Raw genomic sequence first — 23,847 nt, forward strand, 5'->3', positions numbered from 1 at the left:
AAAACAAGATCAAAGTCTAAGAAGGAAGGAACAACTGTTGTGGTAGATGCGATGCCTTTATCAAGTATTCCTGCAACTACTTCTAAGAAGAAGAAATCTGCAAAATCGTCTAAGAAAGTAAGTGAATCGTCTCCCTCGATCTCTATTAAGTCTGATTCTATTAAGTCTAAGAAGAAGAAACCCCAATCTCCTGTAAAAAGGGGTTTAAGCATGTCTGATCTGTACTTAAGTAAGAACTTTTCTGAAACGGCGAATGTGGAATCGCATGATGTTGCCTCCGGCAAAAATGCGAATGTTGAATCGTCTGTTAAGTCTGTGTCTGAAAAGGTGAATCAAGAAAACCCTACTGTAGAGGAAAACCCTAGTTCTGCTGAAACCCTAGGAAAAACCCAAAATATTGATGAGAATGTTGGTGTGAACAATAATCCGAGTGTTCCTGAGAATATGACAGTTCCCACGAATGTCATAACTGATGTTACTGAAAAATCTCAAGAAAAGGCTGTTGTAACCGATGCTCCAACCGGTGTTGAACCATCCTCTATACCAACTGATGCTGAGAAGGATGTTGAACCATCCAAAGGAGGATCTAGCCCACATGCTAACACTGCCACTGGGTCGTTTGGCAGTGGATCTAATACTGAAGCTTCCACTGAAGAGGAAGTAAACAAAGAAAGTACCCCTGAGGATGTGGCTGATTCTGAGCCAGAGAATGAAGCTGGTGAGGACTCTGAGAAAACCACAAATGAAGAACAGGACATAGTGGATGTTGATGAAGTCCCCTCTGAAGAAGATCTGCAACCTCCACCTACTCAGAAAGGAATTGGGAGAAGACTGAGAAGCAGGACCACTACACCTGCACCTGCTGTTACCACTACCCCTGTTGTCACCAAGAACTCAAAGGACACTACTCTGAAGCCTGTCAAGTATGGTCCTAAGAAAGGATGGAGCAAGCCTATACCTCCTCCTGAAAAGAATAAGGGTGTGCTGAAAAGGAAGAGTGCACCATCAAGTGACTCTGAATTTGAAGCTGAAAAGGATGCCTCAAGCATCAAGCCTCTTGCTAAGAAGGCTATGTCTGCTAAGAAGGCCATGCCTCAATTTGTTGCTCCTGACATTGAAGACTTTCCTTGTGACAATGTTTCATTTCATCTTCCATCTTATGCTCAACGATGGGGAATCATTTGCAAAAGAAGATTGGCTCTGGAAAGGGAACTAGGCAAAGATATTCTAGAATGTGAAGAGATTGTAAGTTTGATCAATGATGCTGGATTGATCAAAACTGTGTGGGGCTTAGGCTCCTGCTATGAAAAGCTGGTTAGGGAGTTTGTTGTCAACATTCCTATAGGTTGTGACAATCCCTTGGATAAGGAGTTTCAGAAAGTCTTTGTTCGAGGAAAATGTGTTACTTTCTCCCCAAGTGTGATAAACAGGTTCCTGGGTAACTCTGATGAGCCACACCCTGATATAGATGTGTCTGATAATGTGGTCTGCAGAACCATCACAGCTGATAAAGTGAAAACCTGGCCCAAGAAGAAGAAGGTACCAGCTGTCAAGCTAACCCAAAAGTATGCCATCTTGAATCGCATTGCTTCTGTCAACTGGGTCCCTACTACACATGCATCCGACATTGCAACAAATCTGGGTAAGCTCATTTGTATGATTGGTACTGGTACTAAGTTTAATGCTGGTATATATATTTTCAATCAAGTTGTGCAGCATGCCAAGACCTCTGTCACCAAGCAACCCATTGCATTTCCAACCCTAATCTGTGACATCATCTTGTCCCAACATCCGAATATAAGGCATGAGGATGAGTCTGCTAAGAAAAGGGCAACTCCTCTGGCCATTCATCAGAAGCTGTACAGTAAACAGCATGCTCCAGATATTGCTGGACCATCAAATGCAGCTGCTGACACTCCTATGACAAGGAAGGAGATGATTGCTATGCTGGAAGCAAACTGTAAGGAGCTAGATGAAAAGAAGTTGCAGTTTGAAAGGATGATACATGCTCTCAGGGTTGAAGAGGCTGCAGCTCAAGCAGCTGATGCAGATGATGATGGCTCTAGTGGTGAAGAAGAAGCTGACACAGATGTTGAAGGAGAAGAAAATGATTCATCTCCAAGTGCTTCTGTGTAATTTTGATGTTTCCTTGTTTGGATTTTTTTTGTTTTACATGTCTGTGGGCTGAGCCCTGAATTTAGCACCTAGTGTGCATGGTTTGTATTATTTTGTCTGCACTTTCTGTTCTGCTACTATCTGCACTGCTCTTGGATACTATTTTATGCAGTTCCCATTTTGTCTATTTTGTGGCTAAAAAGGGGGAGTAGTTATTATATGTCATAATAGGTTGCTGAGGTTGATGTGCCACCAGATGCTGGATCATCTGAATAATCCCTATGCATGAATTAAGGGGGAGTAAGATGAACTTGATACTCGATTCTACTTTTGAGGGGGAGCAATATTTCTTTTCTGCTTAGCACACAATGTGCTACTGCATGTTGAAGCATCATCTGTTCCTGAGAATTTATTTTTCTCAGCTTTGAGGGAATTTATTTTTCCCCAGTGTTTCTTTTATGAGAATCTTATACTCTCTACTGGCAAATTCCTGTGAGGCAAGTTGTGTTCACTATTCCGCTGTTGCATGCCTCTGAAGTTCTAAATTGATACATATTAAATATGCTATTTTTTTATGAGGGGTTATTGAAACAAGCATGTTAAATTGATCTACTTTACTTCATGACTGTGTGCCTACGTTGAGTTGAAGAAAGGTAGCTTGTGTATCTCTCTAGAAAGGTTGAATTAATCTTAGGATGTTTTAGCCAAAAATTGCCAAAGGGGGAGATTGTTGGCGTTGTTTGGTTGGCCTCATTTTGCTAAAACATGTGATTTCTCTTGATGTGGAACTACACGTTTCCACCATCCTGTATAAGCAAGATGTTCGGTACAATGCTTCAACATTGGATACCACATCCAGTAGGCCGGGCCTGTGTATGCTGAGATCTCGCGCCTAAGTTCTAAATATGGAATCCACAATAAATGGTCGTTTGCGATAAGGAGCGTTGTCACGCATAATTATTAATGGATCTCGTGATCAAGTGTTGCCTGTTAATCAGATCTTCAAGTTAAGGAAACAATACATTTGAATTAAAGATTATTTCTTGAAAGGAACCATTAATCATGCTGAGCTATTGAAGCCTAATTGAAGACCTAGCCTGAGCTCGTAAAGGTTATTTAAAGAAGGTTGACTCCATTGTTCAAATCACTGAAACCAGAATTGAGTCTTACAAAGCGTGAGTTTAGGTTTTAGTATTGTGTTTATTGTGTTCTAAGTCTTGTGTTGATTTTCCACTAGACTAGGAACTGTGTGTTTTTGCATTGTAATATCTCTGGAGCTTCTAAGCAAGGAGATAGTGTGTGTGAACCATTCCTAAGCTTTGAAGTACGGAATTGGTGTGTGTTTTATGAAGTGTGTCTTCACCTATTGAATCTAGTAGTGTACAATCACAGTGCCTGTGATTAAGAGGAGGTGAGCGGAGGTTCTCATACCTAGGTGTGTCTTAGGTAGGATATAGCACGGGTGGTGATTAGGTGAGAAGTCATAAACGGGAGGTTTATTGAGGGCTTCAAACTAATACTATCATAGTGGATTCACTCCTGGATTGGTATCCCCCAGAGTAGGCTTATGCTGAACTGGGTTAACAAATCACTGTGTTAATTTACTTTCAGTTTGTTTAGTTTATTATTCCTTGTGTATGCGCTGTTGGATGTTGGATCATTGATTCACGCATTAAAAGTGAACTAAAGTGGTGAAGCGTTGAGTACAACATCTTAATACTAGTGTGCCAGAATTTCAGATTTTATTAAAATACGACAATTAGATGTGGTAGTAATTTTGTCTAGCGCGAACTAAGTATTGAACCCTCTGAAGCAACTAATAGCACGTCCTAGCAATATTTTATTTACATATTAAAAATCTAAAAAATATTTATTTCTCTTATTTTAGTTATTCAATTAATCATAACCCTTTTAATCATTAGCCTTAGATTTACAAAGCAACACTAGAATACGGTAGGTCGATTATTGGTCCTTTGGGTTCGATATCTTTTAAAACTACACGACACGACTGTATACTTACGGTCATTGTCGTGTCACACGATCATTAGACTGTCACCATTATGGATATCAATTTTAGTTAGAATCACTGTTGTGTGAATGTGTACTATTATAGGTTATAGTTATTAGAATTTTGTTTGAAAGAGTACTTGTTCTTTCCTATAGTTATGCTTGGTGAGCCTATATTGAAGATGTTGGCACAACCTTTTCAGGTTATACTAAGGTTGCCATGATTTAGTTATATGTTTAGTTAGATGAATCCTATGACAGTTCTCAATCAGTTTTAACAGGTTTCTGAAGTCACTTTTCTTCCCAAAGGATTGGTTTGATTATTAGCAATAACAATCATAAATTGAAATTAGTAATGGTTGGACTATTGACCTGAACCTTTATCATATGTTGTTAGTGCTAGCATTAGATAATTTATATTATATGCATCTATTAGTTCTCTAATCTCTATGGGATTTAAAACAAAAAACCAAATAATGCATATTTGGCATCATATATCCTAATGGTGTTTACAATTGTTGGACATAATATCTAGTGAACATGTTTCGTAAATTTAGTTTTAGGCACTTACTGCCAAAAATCTCCAAAACTTATTGAGGCAAACAAGGTGTTGTATATGGATTATAGATAGATAACTAGCTATTATCCGAGCTTTGCTCTTTCATAGTCTTGTGTCTTCTACAATCTCTAAAACATACCTTGCTTTGGCCTAGTTGATTACCTAGAAAATGTTAATGATGACTTTGAGCTGGTTAATTTTCAAAGGAATGATTTATAACCAGGCAATTGATGAATATTAATATTGTATGTGTTTACGTGGATTATAGATAATGCAACTAGCTACTATCCTATCGTTCTTCTTTCATAGTCTTGTTGCCTCTACAACCTCTAAAACATACCATGCTTTGGCCTGGTTGCTTACCTGGAAATCTTTAATTTTGACTTTGAGCTTGTTAATTATTCAAGGGATGATTTATAACCAAGCAATTGGTGCATATGAATATTATAGTTTTGTAAGTTATAGAATTACCACAGAAATTGTTTCAACTAGTTGAAGTAGTAAATGACTTATGAGAGTCTTGGCCTTTACCTGCATTTGTTTTGAATGTTGGGGAAACAATCTTTTCAGAAGATCTAAGAGCATTGCCTCAAAGAATATTTGTCTCTTTTCTTGAACTTTTTATTTTTTGGGAAAACCATCATAAACTCACACACACAAGTAAGTGAGTAGGGGTTCAAACCCCTTGTTATGGCATCCAGCCTAACAATTTCGGCATATTTTTGCCAGTTGAACCAGGACTTGTGCACATCTCTTTTCCTAGACTTATAATGGGGAAATAATATAATGTTGTTTAATGCATGTTAAATCCTCTAGACTAATGGTTGATTTTTTGAATTGATTTTGATTTGTGGAATCATCAAATGCGAGCCATATTAATGAGATGTGCAGAAATTGCTAAGAGCTCTCCACATTGGGAAATCACATAGACAATGGAGTCAGATGTATGTGGAGAACAACCAGGCCACAATGCTCTTAATTCATGTTTTACTATTTTGTATACAATATTTTTCTTGAAGGCACTGTGGTGCTTTATTTTTTCCTCTATAAAAGAAAATTATGTAATTTGTATCTTAGAACTATTGATCTATTGCTCATAAAATTACGCCTCACCTGTGTGTTTTCTTTTTTCTCAGTAAATGCTTTTCTGAGTGTGATGCTTAAAGGCAAAAATTGTAAATTATAACTTCAAGTTATATATCGTAAAAAAAAAACTTAAAGTTATAATAAATTTTGGGACATAAGGGGGTGTTAGACCATCTCCAATGGTATAGTATCTATTAGGTACTCATGGTACTTATTACAACACATTTTAGTACCAAATATGTACCACTTCTCAAATAAGCACTCTCTCTTTCATAGTACCTAATATAATTTTGTGGGACCCATTTACAAAAATGTAGAGTTATTGATGAGATGTAGAGTTATTTGTGGGATCTGTTTAGAATTTTTTAAGAGGTGTTGGGTTGGAGAGATTGAGTGCTTATTAGGTACTATTATTAAAAAATTATAAATGAGTGATGTGTACACACGGGACCCACTTAGATACCCAAAATTGGATATATAATGTTAGAATATAAGTGAAACTATTCTGCTATTTCTTGTAAAATATATTAAATGAATAAATTTTATTATAATCATCAATGATAAATTATCCAATTTTTTATGTATCCGTCACAAATAATAGTCCCGTGTATATTCTTTTAATAAAAAGTTCGAAATTTGATTAGAAATATTTAGAATAATTTAGTAAATTTGATAGTAATATTTTTATTGACTAAACTTTCTATAATGTTTTTATTGTTCTTTTTTCCCTTTTTTAATAATGGTGGTTTAAACTTTGTAACTATGACATTTTTTTTCTTGAAATTACAAATTTATTTTATAGGTATAGAAGCTATTTTAACTATAAAGCTAAAAATAATATCTTTAAAACTAAAATTAAAGTTGTTTGGTAAATCTTACTTTTTTTTTAAAAAAAAAAAGTTAAAAGTTGTTTTTTATTTATTATAACAGGGTTAAAAGATATGTTTGATAATATATTATAATCTTTTTTAAAATATAGAAGCTATTTTTTTACTAGAGCTTTTAAAAATTGTTGTTTGGCCTAGCTTATTACTTCTAAGGAAAAAGAAGAGGAAAAAAAGCTCGACCAAACGCTACCTTATAATACATCCGTTCCCGTGAGCTTAGCTCAGTTGGCAGAGATATCGCACTTGTCGAAGTTCGAATTTCAGACACTCTATTTATTCGCCTTTTAGATGGATTTTTTAGCACCAACCAACTTGACAAAAAAAGTTAATACATCCTTTTCAATTTTTCTATTTATTAAAATACACAAACAACAGATCAATATATCTCATGTTAATTAATAATCCAATCTATTAATTTTCAAAAAACTTGTCAAGTCATGTCGGGGAAATCAGACTAAATAGTCTCTTTAAGATGCAGAATTAACTCTCCCAACCACCTGTGCAATTAAATGGACAACCAGAAAATTCCAATAGCAGAGCAAAATAATAAAGACGATAAAATAAATATCAGACACCAGAATTTTACGTGGAAAATCCTCTCAATGTGAGAGAATAAAAAACCACGGGCCTAGCCAGATAATTCTTCCACTATAAATCAATAATGGGTACACAATAGTCTTCTAATAAATACAAGGAATACCAATAATCATCACCTAAGGTGGAATCAAACAACAACTCAACTTCCACACAAATGGGTAAACTAACACAACCTATCGATAGATTTAAACAACCAATAAAATTATCTAAGTGATAGAAAACACATACTCAAATTATTGCTTAAACCAATCAACACTTTATCACTTGAATCACAAATCTCCTCTCTACTCCCTGTTGCCGTCGAAGCACTTTCTTTCTTCTCTTAGTGCTGCGCTGCTATTGATGATGTTGTGTTCTCTGTATTGTTGTTTGTGACACTAGGGATTAAAAACCCTTCATTCTTCTTGTCTTCACGTGACAAGGCAATGCCAACATGGGCCACAACAAGTCAAGCCCAAATCCTTTTAACACCTCCCCTTTTTATTTTGTTTCTTTTTCTATTTTTTTTTATTTAATTGGCGTGGGCCCCACTTGGGGAGTGAACCCACCCAACAAATCTCCCCCTCACGACTCAAGTGGGGAGGGATCGTTCTATCATGCCTGCCTTCTTCCTACAACAAATCATCTTCGTCACAGGCAACGTTTTTGTCATCATATCTGAACCATTCTCGTCAGTATGGATCTTCTCAAGTGAAAACGATTTCAATCCCAATGCTTCTCGTATCCAATGATACCGCACCTCAATATGCTTTGACCTGTAATGAAATGTCGGATTCTTTCCGAGATGAATAACACTCTAGCTGTCACAAAACAACATAAACTTCTCTTGCTCAATGCCTAACTCTTGTAGGAATTTCTTCATCCACAAAAGTTCTTTGGCCGCTTCAGTAGCTGCAATATACTCAGCTTCAGTAGTGGATAAAGCAACACACTTTTGTAACCTTGACTGCCAAGACACCGCTCCCCCTGCAAAGGTCATCATATAACCAGAAGTAGATTTTCTACAATCAAGATCACCTGCCATATCTGCATCTGTGTAGCCATCTAACACAGGATCACCACCTCCAAAGCATAAACATTCTTTAGAAGTGCCTCTAAGGTATCTGAGAATCCACTTCATTGCTTGCCAATGGTCTTTACCTGGATTAGAGAGAAACCTGCTAACAACACCAACCGCATGAGCAATATCGGGCCTTGTGCATACCATAACATACATCAAACTACCAACTGTGGATGACCAGTAAGTGGAGTACTCACAGGTTTTGCCTTGCTCATGTTAAACCTCTCTAACACCTTCTCAATGTAATTGTGTTGAGACAACCATAACTTACCATTCTTCCTGTCACGAGAAATTCTCATGCCAAGGATTTGCTTTGTAGGACCCAAGTCTTTCATTGCAAAAGACATGCTTAACTCTTTCTTCAAACTTTGAATCTTCTTAGTGTCATGGCCAACAATCAACATGTCATCCACATATAGCAAAAGAATAATAAAGTCACCATCAGAGAATTTCTTGACAAACACACAATGGTCAGCTGTAGTTTTATCATATCCATGCTTCTCCATGAATGAATCAAATTTCTTGTACCATTGTCGTGGTGCTTGCTTGAGACCATATAGACTTTTCTTCAATCTACAAACAAGCTCTTCTTTTCCTTTGACTTCAAAGCCCTCGGGTTGCTCCATATAGAGCTCCTCCTCCAAATCACCATGAAGGAACGCCGTCTTTACATCAAGTTGTTCAACCTCTAGATTCAAACTAGCCGCTAAACCAAGCACAACTCGAATAGAAGTCATCTTCACCACAGGTGAGAAAATCTCTTCAAAGTCAATACCTTTTCTCTGATTAAATCCTTTCACAACCAATCTTGCTTTGTATCTTGGCTGAGATTTATCACTTTCAGACTTTATCTTGTATACCCATTTGTTCTTGAGTGCTCTCTTGCCCTTAGGCAACTTCACCAACTCGAATGTGTGATTCTCATGCAAGGAATTCATCTCTTCTTGCATGGCCTTCAACCACTTTTCTTTATCAACATTTGCAATAGCCTCTTGGTAGTGCTCTGGTTCTCCATTATCAGTGACCGTCACATAGTCATGTGGAGGATATCTCTGAGAAACTTGACGCTCTCTACTTGACCTTCTCAACAGAGGTTCAATCGATGGCTCAGGAGGCTCCTCTTCAACTGGCTCATCATGATCATGTGTGTGATCATCAGTTACATTCTCATCATCTACCTGTACATCTCCCCCATCAACAAGTGTTCCACTAGGAGGTTTAGGCACAACATCAATGTAACTTCTAGCATCAGATTTCTGTTTCTCAGCTTTATCAAAATCTTCAATGGTCTGGTCTTCGAGGAATATCACATCTCGGCTTCTAATAATTTTCTTATCAACAGGGTCCCACAATTTGTAGTCAAACGGTTCATTACCATAACCCATGAACAAACACTGCTTCGATTTCATGTCAAGCTTGGATCTCTCATCTCTTGGAATGTGGACAAAAGCTCTGCAGCCAAACACTCTCAAATAACCATAAGAGACATTTTTCCCTGTCCATACTCTATTTGGAACATCACCATCAAGTGGAATAGAAGGAGAAAGGTTGATCAAATCCACTGCAGTCTTCATTGTTTCACCCCAAAAGGCCTTCGACAACTTTGCATGAGAGAGCATACACCTAACCCTTTCATTAATGGTACGATTCATTCTCTCTGCAACTCTGTTGTGTTGAGGAGTCTTTGGAACTGTCTTCTCAAGCTTGATACCATGCTCTTTGCAATACTCTTCAAATGGACCTCTGTATTCACCACCATTGTCTGCTCGAATACACTTCAGTTTCCTTCCCGTTTCTCTTTCAACACTTGCATGGAATTGCTTAAAAGCACCTAGTACCTGGTCTTTAGATTTTAAAACAAAGGCCCACACTTTTCTAGAGTGGTCATCAATAAAAGTAACAAAATATAAAGCACCACCAAGAGATTTACTATCCATCATGCAAACATCAGTGTGAATTAAATCTAAAATATTCTGCCTCCTATGAGGACCAGAACTACGAAAGGAAACTCTATGTTGTTTAAAAGAAAAACAATGAGTGCAAGTTTTTAAAGGTGTACCTTTTAGCGGAAGAAAATTTTTCTTCGCAAGAATGCTGAGTCCTTTCTGACTCAGATGACCAAGGCGTGTATGCCACAAATCAGTCGATACATCTTCAACCGCGTTCACCTCCTCCTTGCACAACTTTACAAGCATCCTGTAAAGACTCGTGGGACTTTGCTCCTTTGCTACCACTAAAGAACCTTTAGTGATCTTACATATTCCACCACCACCAAAGTAAGTGTGATAGCCCTCAATATCTAAGGCTTTGACCGAAATCAAGTTGAGACGGATATTTGGACCATGTCTAACATTCTTCAACTGAAGCTTGCAACCAATACTAGTTTCAACCCAAACATCTCCCATACCAACAATTTTACAAACTCCCTCATTTCCCATTTTTACCGTACCGAAGTCACTAATGGTATAAGATGAGAAGAAATCGTGCCTAGGAGTAACATGGTATGAGGCACCCGAATCAATAATCCAAGTTGAATCATGGCTGACAAGATTTATGGAATCATCATCATCACAAATAATGTCTTTATCATGTGCAACTGCAGAAGTGTCTTTATCACTTTCATTCTCACTATCATCGTCTTTTTCCCTTAGTTGATCTCTCTTGAGCAATCTACAATATTTCTTTATATGTCCCTCCCTGTTACAGTAAAAACAAGTAAATTCTTTTCTGGCTCTTGACTTGCTGCGACTCTCAGATTTATCATGCTTATGGAAATTTTTACTTTGGCTTCTCCCCCGTGACTCTGTAACAAGAGCTTCTGACTGAGTAGGAGAACCAATCAAACCACGCTCTTTTCTTCGAGCCTCTTCATTAAGCATGCTTTCTTTAACCGTTGACATTATCAGTTTCCCACTTGGAGTTGAGTTTGTCAGTGTCACAACAAGAACTTCCCAGTTGTCAGGCAAAGAACTGAGCAATAATAAAGCCTGCAACTCATCATCCAACTTAATATCAGTAGCTATCAACTGATTCACCGTGTTCTGAAACACACTCATATGCTCTGCCATTGACTCACCGTCTTTATACTTCATGTTAACCACCTTTCGAATCAAACATGCTTTATTCTGCACATTCTTCCGTTCATACAATTCTTTCAATTTATTCCACATTGTATGAGCATTCGTTTTAGCATCAACATGAGGATACACACTTAAATCAAGCCACTGTCGGATAAAAGCAACTGCCTTTCTATTCATCTTCTTCCAATCAGTATCTGAAGTATCCTTCGATCTAGCACTTTCACCCTCAATGGGATCATACAAATCTTTTGTATATAACAGATCTTCCATGAGAGTCTTCCAAAGTGTGTAATTGGAAGAGTTCAGCTTAATCATATTCGGCTCTGAATTTTTCTCCATTTTAAAATTGCACAAAACAAATCAACCAAAGCTCTAGATACCACTATGTTGGGGAAACCAGACTAAATAGTCTCTTTAAGATGCGGAATTAACTCTCCCAACCACCTGTGCAATTAAATGGACAACCAGAAAATTTCAATAGCAGAGCAAAATAATAACGACGATAAAATAAATATCAGACACCAGAATTTTACGTGGAAAATCCTCTCAATGTGAGAGAATAAAAAACCACGGGCCTAGCCAGATAATTCTTCCACTATATATCAATAATGGGTACACAATAGTCTTACAGTAAATACTAGGAATACCAATAATCATCACCTAAGGTGGAATCAAACAACAACTCAACTTCCACACAAATGGGTAAACTAACACAACCTATCGATAGATTTAAACAACCAATAAAATTATCTAAGTGATAGAAAACACATACTCAAATTATTGCTTAAACCAAGCAACACTTTATCACTTGAATCACAAATCTCCTCTCTACTTCCTGTTGCCGTCGAAGCACTTTCTTTCTTCTCTTAGTGCTGCGCTGCTGTTGATGTTGTTGTGTTCTCTGTATTGTTGTTTGTGACACTAGGGATTAAAAACCCTTCATTATTCTTGTCTTCACGTGACAAGGCAATGCCAACATGGGCCACAACAAGTCAATCCCAAATCCCTTTAACACCTCCCCTTTTTATTTTGTTTTTTTTCTATTTTTTTAAATTTAATTGGCGTGGGCCCACTTGCGGAGTGAACCCACCCAACAAATGTTTTGGGTTAAAGTGTGGTGTTCAACTCACTTATATAATTGTTCAAGGCCCGATGTGATAATCCCCCGGACCCCTTCATGACCCAACAAGTCAAACACTTGAGGTTGTATGTAGATATGTGAGTGTAACTAAATACGCAAGCCAGATATGCGACGGTTACAACAATGAGTCAATGACGACAGAATGAGAGGGACTTGAGGGGTGGAGGTGTCAAACTTGTAGATCATGGATGTGAGTTGAATTCACTTGAGCCATATGTTATGATGATAACCAAACTTTCTTTGAATTGGATCCTCAACATTAATTTACAAGTTTAGTTGTGTATATCTCTCTAAATATAGTTTTCATTTAATTTATATAAGATATTCACTTTTGCTTACATGATAATGTTAACTATGTAAGCAAGATCCAAGTTTAGAATTTTAGACTTAATCGGTTCTATGTAATTTTTTTTTTGGTACAAGGTTCTATGTAAATTCTATTGTTGATGGTCATGTCAAACACTCTAACCTTGTCTAAAAATTTGTCTTTTTTAGATTTTTTTGTAAAAAAAATCTAAACTTCTAGATAAACTAGTATAATTTTAATAAAAATCAATAATAGGTAGTGATTAGAGATTTGTCTACATTTCTTTAGAAGTATGAGAACTTTACTAAAAATTTATAGTACTATATAAAATAAAATAAATAATAAGTTCTTGTAAAAAATAATAATATTAATAAGCTCTTACTGCCGATTTACAAAAATGTATGACTTCATTGGCTATATCATCATGATAATCAAAAAGTTGGTAGTAATCCTAAATGAGTTTTTTTATCTTGTGTAAATTTACATAGGTTAAGTTTAAGATAGTAAATTTGTATCGAAGTTTATATATTTTATAATAAATGTATAACTTTCTAATAAGTAATTATTGTTTTTCAATAAAAAGTTACTATTTTTAGTTGTTTTAATATGATTAATATTTCACATGTTAGACAAAATCATAATAAATTTGTTAAAGTTAATGTTATTTTTGTAAGTTTATTCCTTTTTTATATAGGATACAAATTTATTTTTTTGGTTTATTTTAAAAAAATAATTTTTTTTTTGGTAAGAGATACAAATTTATTTATGAAAAAATAAAAAGTTTGGGGAAGTATACTAAAATAAATAAATAATAAAATGGTAAAAAAACATAAAAAATTTTATTTAAGTCCCACAAGACTCGAGGAAATAATTTTTGCAATTTCGCATAAAGGATACCCGGTTAATACAAAAAAAATATGTTCACACTAATAAAAATATCTAAATAAAGAAGTTTTGCAATAAATTATATTAAAAAATTTAATTACACAAATTCCAAAAGAATAGCTGTATTTTTTTTTGTTTATAATCCTCTGGTTCCTAGGGGAAAAGAGTCATAGTATTACAGAATTCGACCGCGAGGTAAGTAAAACCTGACAAAAAAATTGTTCCACCCAAAAATCGAATTTAAATTCTCCCGGACAATATCTGTATTTAGTTCTTAAGAAATATTTGTCATCGTTAATAAAAATATTCTCTTTATAAATCAAATATTCTTCTCATTAATATGAACAATTAAGGAGGCTTTAGTTACCTTATTTGCTAAACAAAAACGTTACCTTATTTGAATAAATAAAAAAACGTTACCTTGTTTGAGGTAAAGTAATTGAAATAGTTAAAAACTCAAAGAAAGTCTTTTAAAAAGAGCACACAATTTCTTCAAAGAGTATATATTTACAGATGTATATACTTTTTTTTTTTTTTTACAAAAGATGTATATACTTTTTTAACTAATTGTTTTACAAACTTATTAAAATTAAAGTTTTTTTTTATATAGTCAAATTAAAGTTTTTTTATATCATAATTACAAAAAATATAATATAAAATAATTATTAAAATTTGTCCCTATACATTTATTTTTTGCATGTATATATAATTATTAATTTTTGCCTGAATTCTACATATTTTTTTCTAGTCTAGTAGTCATTGGCTAAAAATTCCATATAAGTGGAATATTCGAGATTCAAACCTTACCTCTTACGCGATGTCTCTATAAAGTTAACTAAGTTCACGGAAACGACTAAATTCTACCTATAGTACTAATTTTTTTTTTACCCAACATATAGTACTACATGGTGGATTCTAGGATGAGAGAAAGAAATTGGATCTGGTGTGGTAATAAAATATTAGATCAAGTAGGTTAATTTAATCCAACGATGATATTAAGTGGTACATCGGTAAGGGACTTGATAGAGCCCTCACCTTAGAATCCACCCTAGATTTTAGGCATAATAATAATCTAACACCGTTACAGATACGGTCTTAAAATTTCCAAGTCGGTCTCAACAACGAACGCTCCTTCTTCCGGAAACTGTCACACCAAAAACCCAAACTTCGTAACCAACATCGATCGTTGCAACATTTCATTCTACTCACAAAGGTACTATTCTTCGATCACATTTTTTCTTTAATTACTTTTAATCATCATCATCATTTCTAGTACTCTAATTAACTAATTAATTAATTAATCAAATTTTTACTTTACCTTCAATTTTCATGATCTTATATATGCTGCTTTCAGCTCAATTCTATGCATCATCATCAATCTCAATTCTTGCTTTTCATTTTCTATGCTTTTTTTTTTTTGTTCTCTTTTGGGTTTTCCTCAAGTTGCTTTATTTTTTTGTTTTGAATTTTGATTCAGCTGGGTCTAGTCAAAATCTTTATTTTTTTATTGCTCCAAGTAATTCTCTTTGCTCTCTATAAGTAGACAGATTCAAATATATGTCAGCTCTTTATTCTTTATTTCTGTCAGAAAATAAAAATTGATTTTTAATTTTTTGTTTTTCACTTTGTACTATACAATTTCTTCATTTATATATGGTTGAACTCATACTTATTTTCAATTTTGATTCAGGTAATTAAGAATTCTACTACACAAAATGGCTGATCCAAAGGGTGGTTTTTTATGGTTAAAAAGTTTAAATATCTGTGACACTTTTGGGTTGAAAGATCATGGAGAATATGGAACTCTGGCTGCTATAGTTATAGGCATCATTGTTCCGGTTTTATTTGCGTTTTTGTTTCTGGGAAAGAAAAAAGGTAAAGTAAGAGGTGTTCCGGTACAAGTTAGTGGTGAGTCAGGTTTTGCTGTTCGTAATGCTCGGTATTCTGAGTTGGTTGAAGTTCCTTGGAAAGGAGCCCCAACTATGGCTCATCTTTTTGAGCAATCATGTGATAAACATAGTCATAATAAATTTCTTGGAACAAGAAAACTAATAGGAAAGGAGTTTGTTACAGCCAGCGATGGCAGGAAGTTTGAGAAAGTTCACTTAGGAGACTATGAATGGGAAACCTATGGAGAGGTTTTTGCTCGTGTGTCGAATTTTGCGTCTGGTCTTCTTAAGTTAGGCCATGATGCAGATAGTCGCGTTGCGATTTTCTCTGATACTCGGGCTGAGTGGCTCATTGCCCTCCAGGTAAATTTGCTTTATTTGCTTCATTTTCTTGAGTGATTTCCATTACCTTTAGGCTTATATCGGTTCCACATTCACAAATTTTAATGAAATACTTGCTAAACTACAGGGTTGCTTCCGGCAGAATATCACAGTAGTCACTATTTATGCTTCTCTAGGTGAGGATGCTTTAATCCACTCGCTAAACGAGGTAAGAATTTATTATCTTTTGCTTAATTTTAGAGATAGTATAATTAGATGAAACATAGTTCGCCACCGCAGTAACTAAAAATGGTGTGGCATGTTCTCACTTGAAGCTTTGTAATATGAACAGACCCAAGTATCTACTCTGATCTGTGACGTAAATCTGTTGAATAAGTTGGAGGCAATAAGATCAAAATTAACATCTTTGCAAAATATAGTTTACTTTGAAGACGATAGCAAAGAAGAGCATACTTTTTCAGAAGGTTTGAGCAACTATACAATTGCATCTTTTGTTGAAGTTGAGAAACTTGGGAAAGAAAGTCCTGTCGAACCAAGCTTGCCTTCTAAGAATGCTGTTGCAGTTGTCATGTATACAAGTGGCAGTACAGGTTTGCCAAAGGTGTGTTTCATCTTCAAGTTTTGTTAAAGGTGTTCATCTCTGTGTCTATGCATGTATTATCTCTTATTCATATTTGTGATTTGCTTCATGTTTGTGAAATGTTTTGTCCAACGTCATGGTTATTAATTTTCTCAACAACCTGACGCATACTAAAGATTGTCATTCAGAAATATGAGTAACTAGCACTGTCTTTCTCTTGGTATGACTTTATTCTCTATACATTTTTAGGTGGTAAAATATGCATAAGGACCACATTAAGGCATTATGTACATATGATTGTTTTTTTCTTGCCTACTAACATTAAGAGCTATGAGGATCTCCATCAGTTCAAGTACATGTTACCCTTTGATTTGATAAGTTGTTAACTTTTAATTATCATTTAGGGTGTCATGATTACTCACGGGAACATCGTAGCCACCACAGCAGCTGTTATGACAGTCATTCCAAATCTAGGTAGCAAGGACGTGTACTTGGCGTACTTGCCCCTTGCTCATGTTTTTGAAATGGCAGCAGAGGTGATTCTTTTAGCCTTTAAGTCATAATCGTCATATTAGTTGATGCTGTCTCTAAATTACTATGGTTGTCCAGTCTGTTATGCTGGCTGCAGGTGTTGCAATTGGTTATGGCAGTCCTATGACTTTGACCGACACATCTAATAAAGTCAAGAAAGGAACTAAGGGAGATGTTACTGTCTTAAAGCCCACCCTGTTGACAGCGGTACCAGCTATTATTGATCGTATTCGAGATGGAGTTGTAAAAAAGGTGTGTCTACTAATCAACTTCAACATTTTCTTATCTTCACTACATTTAGTTTTTACTTTTTATTGGAGCTTCACTGTTTAAATTTTATTATAATAATCCATTGCTGGTCTTATTAGATATATCTGGGTAGGATTTTCCAATTTGATAGCCACTTTGCAATCACTAATTGCAGAAACTTGCATTTTTTCTTCCCTTTTTTACTTTCCGCCAAAGTTTTAAACTAGTCAATGAAAAATTATTTTGTCTTTCTTACTCTTACCTATATTGCACTTAGGTGGAGGAAAAGGGGGGACTTGCCAAGAATCTTTTCCAGATTGCATACAAGCGTCGACTGGCTGCTGTAAAAGGAAGCTGGTTAGGAGCTTGGGGATTGGAGAAGTTAGTGTGGGATACCATTATCTTTAAAAAAATTCGTACTGTACTTGGAGGCAACCTCCGATTTATGCTTTGTGGAGGAGCTCCTTTATCTGGAGATTCACAACAATTCATCAATATCTGTGTGGGGTAATGATTCTCATCTTTATACTATGAATTATTTGGTTGGAACTAACTAGTTGATCGTGGTTTACAATTATAGCTTTCATACCTGTTTTTTTTTTTTTTTTTTTTTTTTTTGGGGGGGGGGGGGGGGGGGGGGATTATCTCCTGGATAAAGAAAAAGGAAAACAAGAGTAAATTAGTAAAAAAAAGAGCTGTATTATATATATATAGGCAGAGGAAAAAGGGAAAGTTTGGGACAGAGTGGGAGAGGACAAGACCTCTTGAGTTGCTTATACATTGTTTCTTATGCAGAGAGAGAGAGAGAGAGAGAGAGAGAGGATAGATAGAATTTTTACTTTATTTATACATTGTACGGTACCACTATGATTAATATCATGTTGATATTAGTGGAAGAATTTCAGTATTATTCATCTATTTCTGGTTCAATTCTATCAGAAGGTACCGGGGGGGGTCAAACAGACTATCAACAGTATTTTGAGGATATCTTACGAAATGTCCTTGAAGTTATTCTACATGAATGGATTTATGTCAAAATGTCCTCTCCTGCAAGAGCTTTGTGGGTTTGAAGTGTGGACAATGCACATGTCCACCTCATCCCGTGTTGAAATTTAATGTATATTAACTACTTATTTTTATACACACAATAATATTTAAAATAATATATTAATAATTTTTTTATAGTCCCAATACCTGTGTGTAGCATAGCATTGGCGTCTAGTTTCTATGTAAAAAGAATGAGTGGCATAAATTTAACTCTAGACTGCTTGGTAACGGAGGCTTTAATACCATGTGGTGAGCCAACTCAAAAGCTGAAGTTGTTGTGTGACTGGTGAGTTAAATGATCAGTTTTTGTTGAAAAATCTTCCTTAATTGTGGCCACGCATGCAATCTGTTATCGGGCCACTTTGTCTGATTCGTTGCACTGGTACAACCCCTATACTGTGTTGGGTTGAGGGGTGATTTTTGTCCCACATTGACGAGGGACATGGCGTCTTCTTTCATGATTTTCATTTGAGCCAATTCATCAAAAATTGAGCTCTTTGTTAAAATTTATTTCCCTTCATCACCGTCTTTTTGATTGGTACCGCCGTGGCTCTTTGGTTGGGTATTGGAGCAACATTACCTATTGAAAAATCCCTAACCTTAGGTCTTCTTTAAATGGATTCAATTGTGAAATAAAATAGCATGACACGTGTATTGTGTATCTAGGGAAAATTCACTTTGAAATGACTAATCCCTAGATACATCTATTTCATTTTAGACCTATTTTGAAGGTATGAGTTTGATAATACATAGAACAACAAAATTTATTTGTTTCTTATCCAAAATTCTGCCAAAATCAAAACTCTAAATCATTCTCCCTTTTCTCTTATGAACAAATTGAAATCAGGAAACTATTTTTCTATAATTTATCCTTGAACCTAAAGCTTAAGTGTCCACACACGTTGTGGAGTGATTGTGCAATCGTCTTATTCATCTCTAAAATCCTGTTTTGAGGGACCGAGTCAGTTAGGTCGAAACCAAATTCTTACAATTTTATTTCTAACATCTGGAGAAGGGTGATGATTTGGTTCTGAAGCATCCAACAACTTAATTGATAAGGAAGTTGTCAAACAACTGGGGGGTACTTATAAATGAGATTCCGAAGTGCCTTTGTAGTGTTAGGAATCGGGCAGATGGACACAAAATTAGAAACAAGGGAGTGAGCAAAGTGATAATATAAGAGATGTATATTTTTTCTTGTTTGATTAGGAGGGGAAGATATGGTGTTTGGACTGGGATGATTAGTAAGATTAATAGAAATTAGGGCACGCTTTAAAGATATCATACTTCAGATAGAAGTGGAAGGTAAAAATGTAACTCTACAATTAGTACCATTACCATAATTCAAGATTGCCGGATCCTTGGAAATCTTGATCAAGATTATTCAGAATGGCTAATTGAGGAGAAATATACTTAGCCTTAAAATCAGATCTCATAATTTGTATTACACTATAGAGGAGGATAAAGGAAAAGATATTCCTAAAACAAATTTCAAGACTCATGAGGGGTTCTGTATGTTTCTTGTGATGCCTTTTGGACTATCCATTCTATTGCATCCTCCTCTTTCTAGTCTCACATGAATGAGACGCTCAAACAATTTCTAAGGAAGCTTATGTTGGTATTTTTCTGCTGACATACTGATTTACAGCAAAGATCAACAAGACTTGGTGCATTTGAAATTCATTCTTTAACTACTGCTGGTCCAGTTCTATTGAAGTTACAAAAAAGAACTCTATCATTTCTGACTCTGAATCGTACCTTTTTTGGTCCAACTAGAGTTATAATTCTTTGTATTTATGTCGACAGGGCTCCTATTGGGCAAGGATACGGTTTGACTGAAACATTTGCTGGGGCTGCCTTCTCTGAGGCAGATGACTACAGTGTGGGGCGTGTTGGTCCACCTCTGCCTTGTGGCTACATTAAGGTATGCCATATATCTCATCAACCAAAAATCAGTGCATCGAACTTCCAACCTCTACTTATTTATAGATATTGCATTGAATTATAATAATAGTCATTAATTATTATAGTTTTTATGCTGGTGAGTAATAAAACTTATTGGACTTCGAAGATCAGTGAGAATTGAGAAGTTATCAACATCTCAGAAATAACAAACTTCATATCTCTTAACCTGTTATATAACTTGCAGTTGGTGCCATTTTAAGACCCTCAAATGGGGGTGGAATTTGATTTTGTTATTAATTTGGTTATATAGCTTGTTTCTTGGGAAGAAGGAGGATATCTGTCATCAGACAAACCAATGCCACGAGGAGAGGTTGTAGTTGGCGGATTCAGTGTGACAGCTGGTTATTTTAAGAATGAAGATAAAACTAATGAAGTTTTCAAGGTAATTTTCACACTTGAAGTTATATGCATGTGATTTTTCCCTTTAAACTTTCTTTAGTTGCAAGTAAATTTGTTTTTTCTGATTAATAAGAAGCACATGTGATATTTAAACTTAATACAGGTTGATGAGAAAGGTTTGCGCTGGTTTTATACTGGTGACATTGGGAGATTCCATCCTGATGGGTGCCTCGAAATCATCGATAGGAAGAAGGATATTGTCAAACTTCAACATGGAGAATATATCTCTCTTGGAAAGGTGACTCAAACTATACCTTGTCATTCTGGAATCACAATGAAGTACTGACACCAGATTCACAGTAAACTTTTCAGGGTCTAATTTTTAATTTAATGGCAGGTTGAGGCAGCACTAGCATCATGTGATTATGTGGATAGTATAATGGTGCATGCAGACCCCTTTCACAGTTACTGTGTTGCTCTAGTTGTTGCTTCACGCCAGCCCCTGGAAAAGTGGGCCCAAGAAACTGGTATCGAGTACAAAGATTTTCCTGATCTGTGTAACAAACCTGAAGCTGTCACTGAGGTCCTGCAGTCGATTTCCAAGGTTAGCTAATATGTGGATGGCTACTTGAATATGCAGTACCACTTGTTTGCACACTAACACATTCTTAATTTTTTTACAAAGACTAGCACACTCTTAAATTAAGATGCACAAAATGTTTAAATTCTCTTCATTTATTAGACTGCTTAAATATTTAAAGAAAAAAAAAATGAATCCTCAAAATAGATTATGTAAAGATTGTTTAAGACTATGAAGTCAACAACACATAAAGGCACCATCGTTACACAACCTTCATCCAAAATGTTAAGCTTTTAGGAGAATCAGTCCTTGTCATGGTACGAGATCCGTTATGACCTAATGGTCAAGAGAGTGATCATTGCCGCATCCATATTTCTGAATCATGTTTATTTTTAGTTTAAGGAAGATGGGGCCCATATTTTATCCACACTCAAATTTGAAGTGCTCTTGCAATGTTTGAGTTTAAGAAGGATGTTGTGCACATGATTCAAGTTGGGTGGTTGAAATGGGGAATGCTTTAGATATAATATACTATTGCAGAGTACATATCAAACTCAGACAGATTCTACCATAAAGTTAAGATCTGTGATATTAAATGGTGTCTAGCTAGTGGATAGATGAGAAGACATAAAAGACATAAAAGAATAGATGAGATTAGAAGTAAATATTTTTGGGAGAAAATTAAAGTTGAATGCATTGAAGATAAACTGATAAAGTAAAAATGACAGAAACTCATCTCGGTCATTAGCTCATATGGTGAGAAGACCAATAGAGACTACTAAAAAAATGGATCATATGCAAGATGATCATGTATTAAGAGATAGAGGGAGACCCAGGAAAGAAAATTTTGATGAAGGATGCACAAAATCAAAAAAGAAAAATAACACCATGCTATAGTAGAAATAACGGATAACCAGTTGCTACCTTAAATATATGTTGAATTATTGATTGATGAAACGCCCAAGGTGAAGATGTACTTGGGGTTTGTGATCTTTTCTGGTTGACCTGTCCAAGCTGTGAGCCTTTGATTATTTCCAAATTAAGCTGTTCTTATTGAACAAACTTTGTAGAAATGATGTAAGTTTAATGACCCTTATATTGTTAATAATACTTTATTCATTTCAGGCTGCAAAAGCTGCAAAGCTGCAGAAAACTGAAATTCCTGCAAAGATTAAGTTGTTGGCAGATCCATGGACACCTGAATCTGGATTAGTTACTGCTGCTCTCAAGTTGAAGAGAGAACAGCTGAAAGCCAAATTCAATGATGATCTTCTGAAGTTGTATGCATGAAGTATCTAACCTCATGTCAATGTACTATCTATTGCAGGTGTATGTTATATTTGAGTTTCAATTTTTCCCCTTCAACATGGTTGACATACTCAGCATAATGAAGACATACTCAGCATAACGATTGCTGTTGAGACTATGCTGGATTTCTTTGTAAATAATGTGCTGATAGTGATTTAGTCATGCCACACGAATGACAGATGATAATATGAGCTGTTATATAACTTGAAATACATATGTCAATGATGTTTTTTATTATGTTTGTGAGTTTAAGTGATATTAGACCGGAAATTCTATGTTTTCAGTTTTCACTTAGTGATGTTTCCACCTTTGTTATGAAGATCTGGCTCAAAAAGTTATGTTAATGGGGGTAAGGTAAGGTTTGATCCTATTAGGCAGGGTTATGGAAACAAACTTATCATTTCAATCTTAACAATAGAAACAATACGATCTGGTAAAAAATAAAACTGTGGAAACTATATGAAAAAGAGGCCGCCTTAGTTGAAGTATCAGCTGTCTCGTTAGCTTGTTTTTGAATAAAACTAACAGAAATTTTTTCGAAGATGAGTTTATATATAGTTGTAGCAACAATTTGGAAACTTGCTCCATGGCAAAGAGTAACCCCCTGGCCTTCCCATGCTTAACATCCATCATCTTATATTTTGCCGCAAAAGATGCACAAACAAAATGACACAGTATTCCACATGATTAACCAAACACTAGTGAAACCACCATGTCTATCGAAAGGTGCATCGACGTTGCATTTAAGCCATCTAGTTGGGGGTTTTGTTCAACTTTTCTTATCACGCTCCCTTGGTCACAGTTAGCTCCAACGTCCCGCCTCCCTTGCACACCCATCTGACCGGCCAAGAATAGCAACAGTAGTGTCGTCCTTATTCTCCCATACACCATTTTTAGGGGCTACCCACATGCTCTAACACATCATCCCAAACCAAATTTGTTGTTGGGGGAGACAACATATTTTTTTTTTTGGCATCAAGACAACATAATTTTTTATGAAAGCAAACTTGGGTGACATCTTTGTTCAACGTTAACTTCTGGATAGTATAATTAATTAGTTAATGATTTTTTTGGATAATGTATTTAGTTGTTTAAACTTGTTTATTAATTTTAGTAAGTTGAGTTATAACTTAAACAATTTCTGTAATGTACACCTTTAAAATATATATCCTAGTAAGCGATTTATTTAGAGCAAGTTTTCAACAAATTTCTTTACAAACACACACTATGAAAAAGAAATATCGAGAGAATCTTATAATAATTGATTTTTTTTTTTAATAACAAATTTATGTA

General features: G+C 35.4%; 1 protein-coding gene across 1 annotated transcript; it reads left to right on the forward strand.

Moving 5' to 3' along the window:
• The first annotated feature begins 14,641 nt into the window (after positions 1–14,641).
• On the forward strand, positions 14,642–22,791 carry LOC123909574 (long chain acyl-CoA synthetase 8). Its single transcript, XM_045960436.1, has 12 exons — positions 14,642–14,937; positions 15,415–15,976; positions 16,083–16,163; positions 16,287–16,556; positions 16,940–17,071; positions 17,145–17,318; positions 17,593–17,822; positions 20,169–20,286; positions 20,578–20,709; positions 20,830–20,964; positions 21,064–21,270; positions 22,372–22,791. The coding sequence occupies exons 2-12, from the start codon at positions 15,440–15,442 to the stop codon at positions 22,534–22,536; spliced, it is 2,181 nt and encodes a 726-aa protein (XP_045816392.1). The 5' UTR covers positions 14,642–14,937; positions 15,415–15,439; the 3' UTR covers positions 22,537–22,791.
• Positions 22,792–23,847: the final 1,056 nt, after the last annotated feature.

This window comes from Trifolium pratense, linkage group LG2 (genome assembly GCF_020283565.1).
Source record: "Trifolium pratense cultivar HEN17-A07 linkage group LG2, ARS_RC_1.1, whole genome shotgun sequence".
Taxonomy (NCBI): Eukaryota; Viridiplantae; Streptophyta; class Magnoliopsida; order Fabales; family Fabaceae; genus Trifolium; species Trifolium pratense.

Excerpts from the sequence above, each read along its gene's own strand:
- LOC123909574 (XM_045960436.1), top strand. The coding sequence starts at position 15,440 with ATGGCTGATCCAAAGGGTGGTTTTTTATGGTTAAAAAGTTTAAATATC. Across the intron at positions 16,557-16,939 it reads GCAGTACAGGTTTGCCAAAG|GGTGTCATGATTACTCACGG; the intron begins GTGTGTTTCATC and ends ATTATCATTTAG. Across the intron at positions 20,965-21,063 it reads AATATATCTCTCTTGGAAAG|GTTGAGGCAGCACTAGCATC; the intron begins GTGACTCAAACT and ends ATTTAATGGCAG.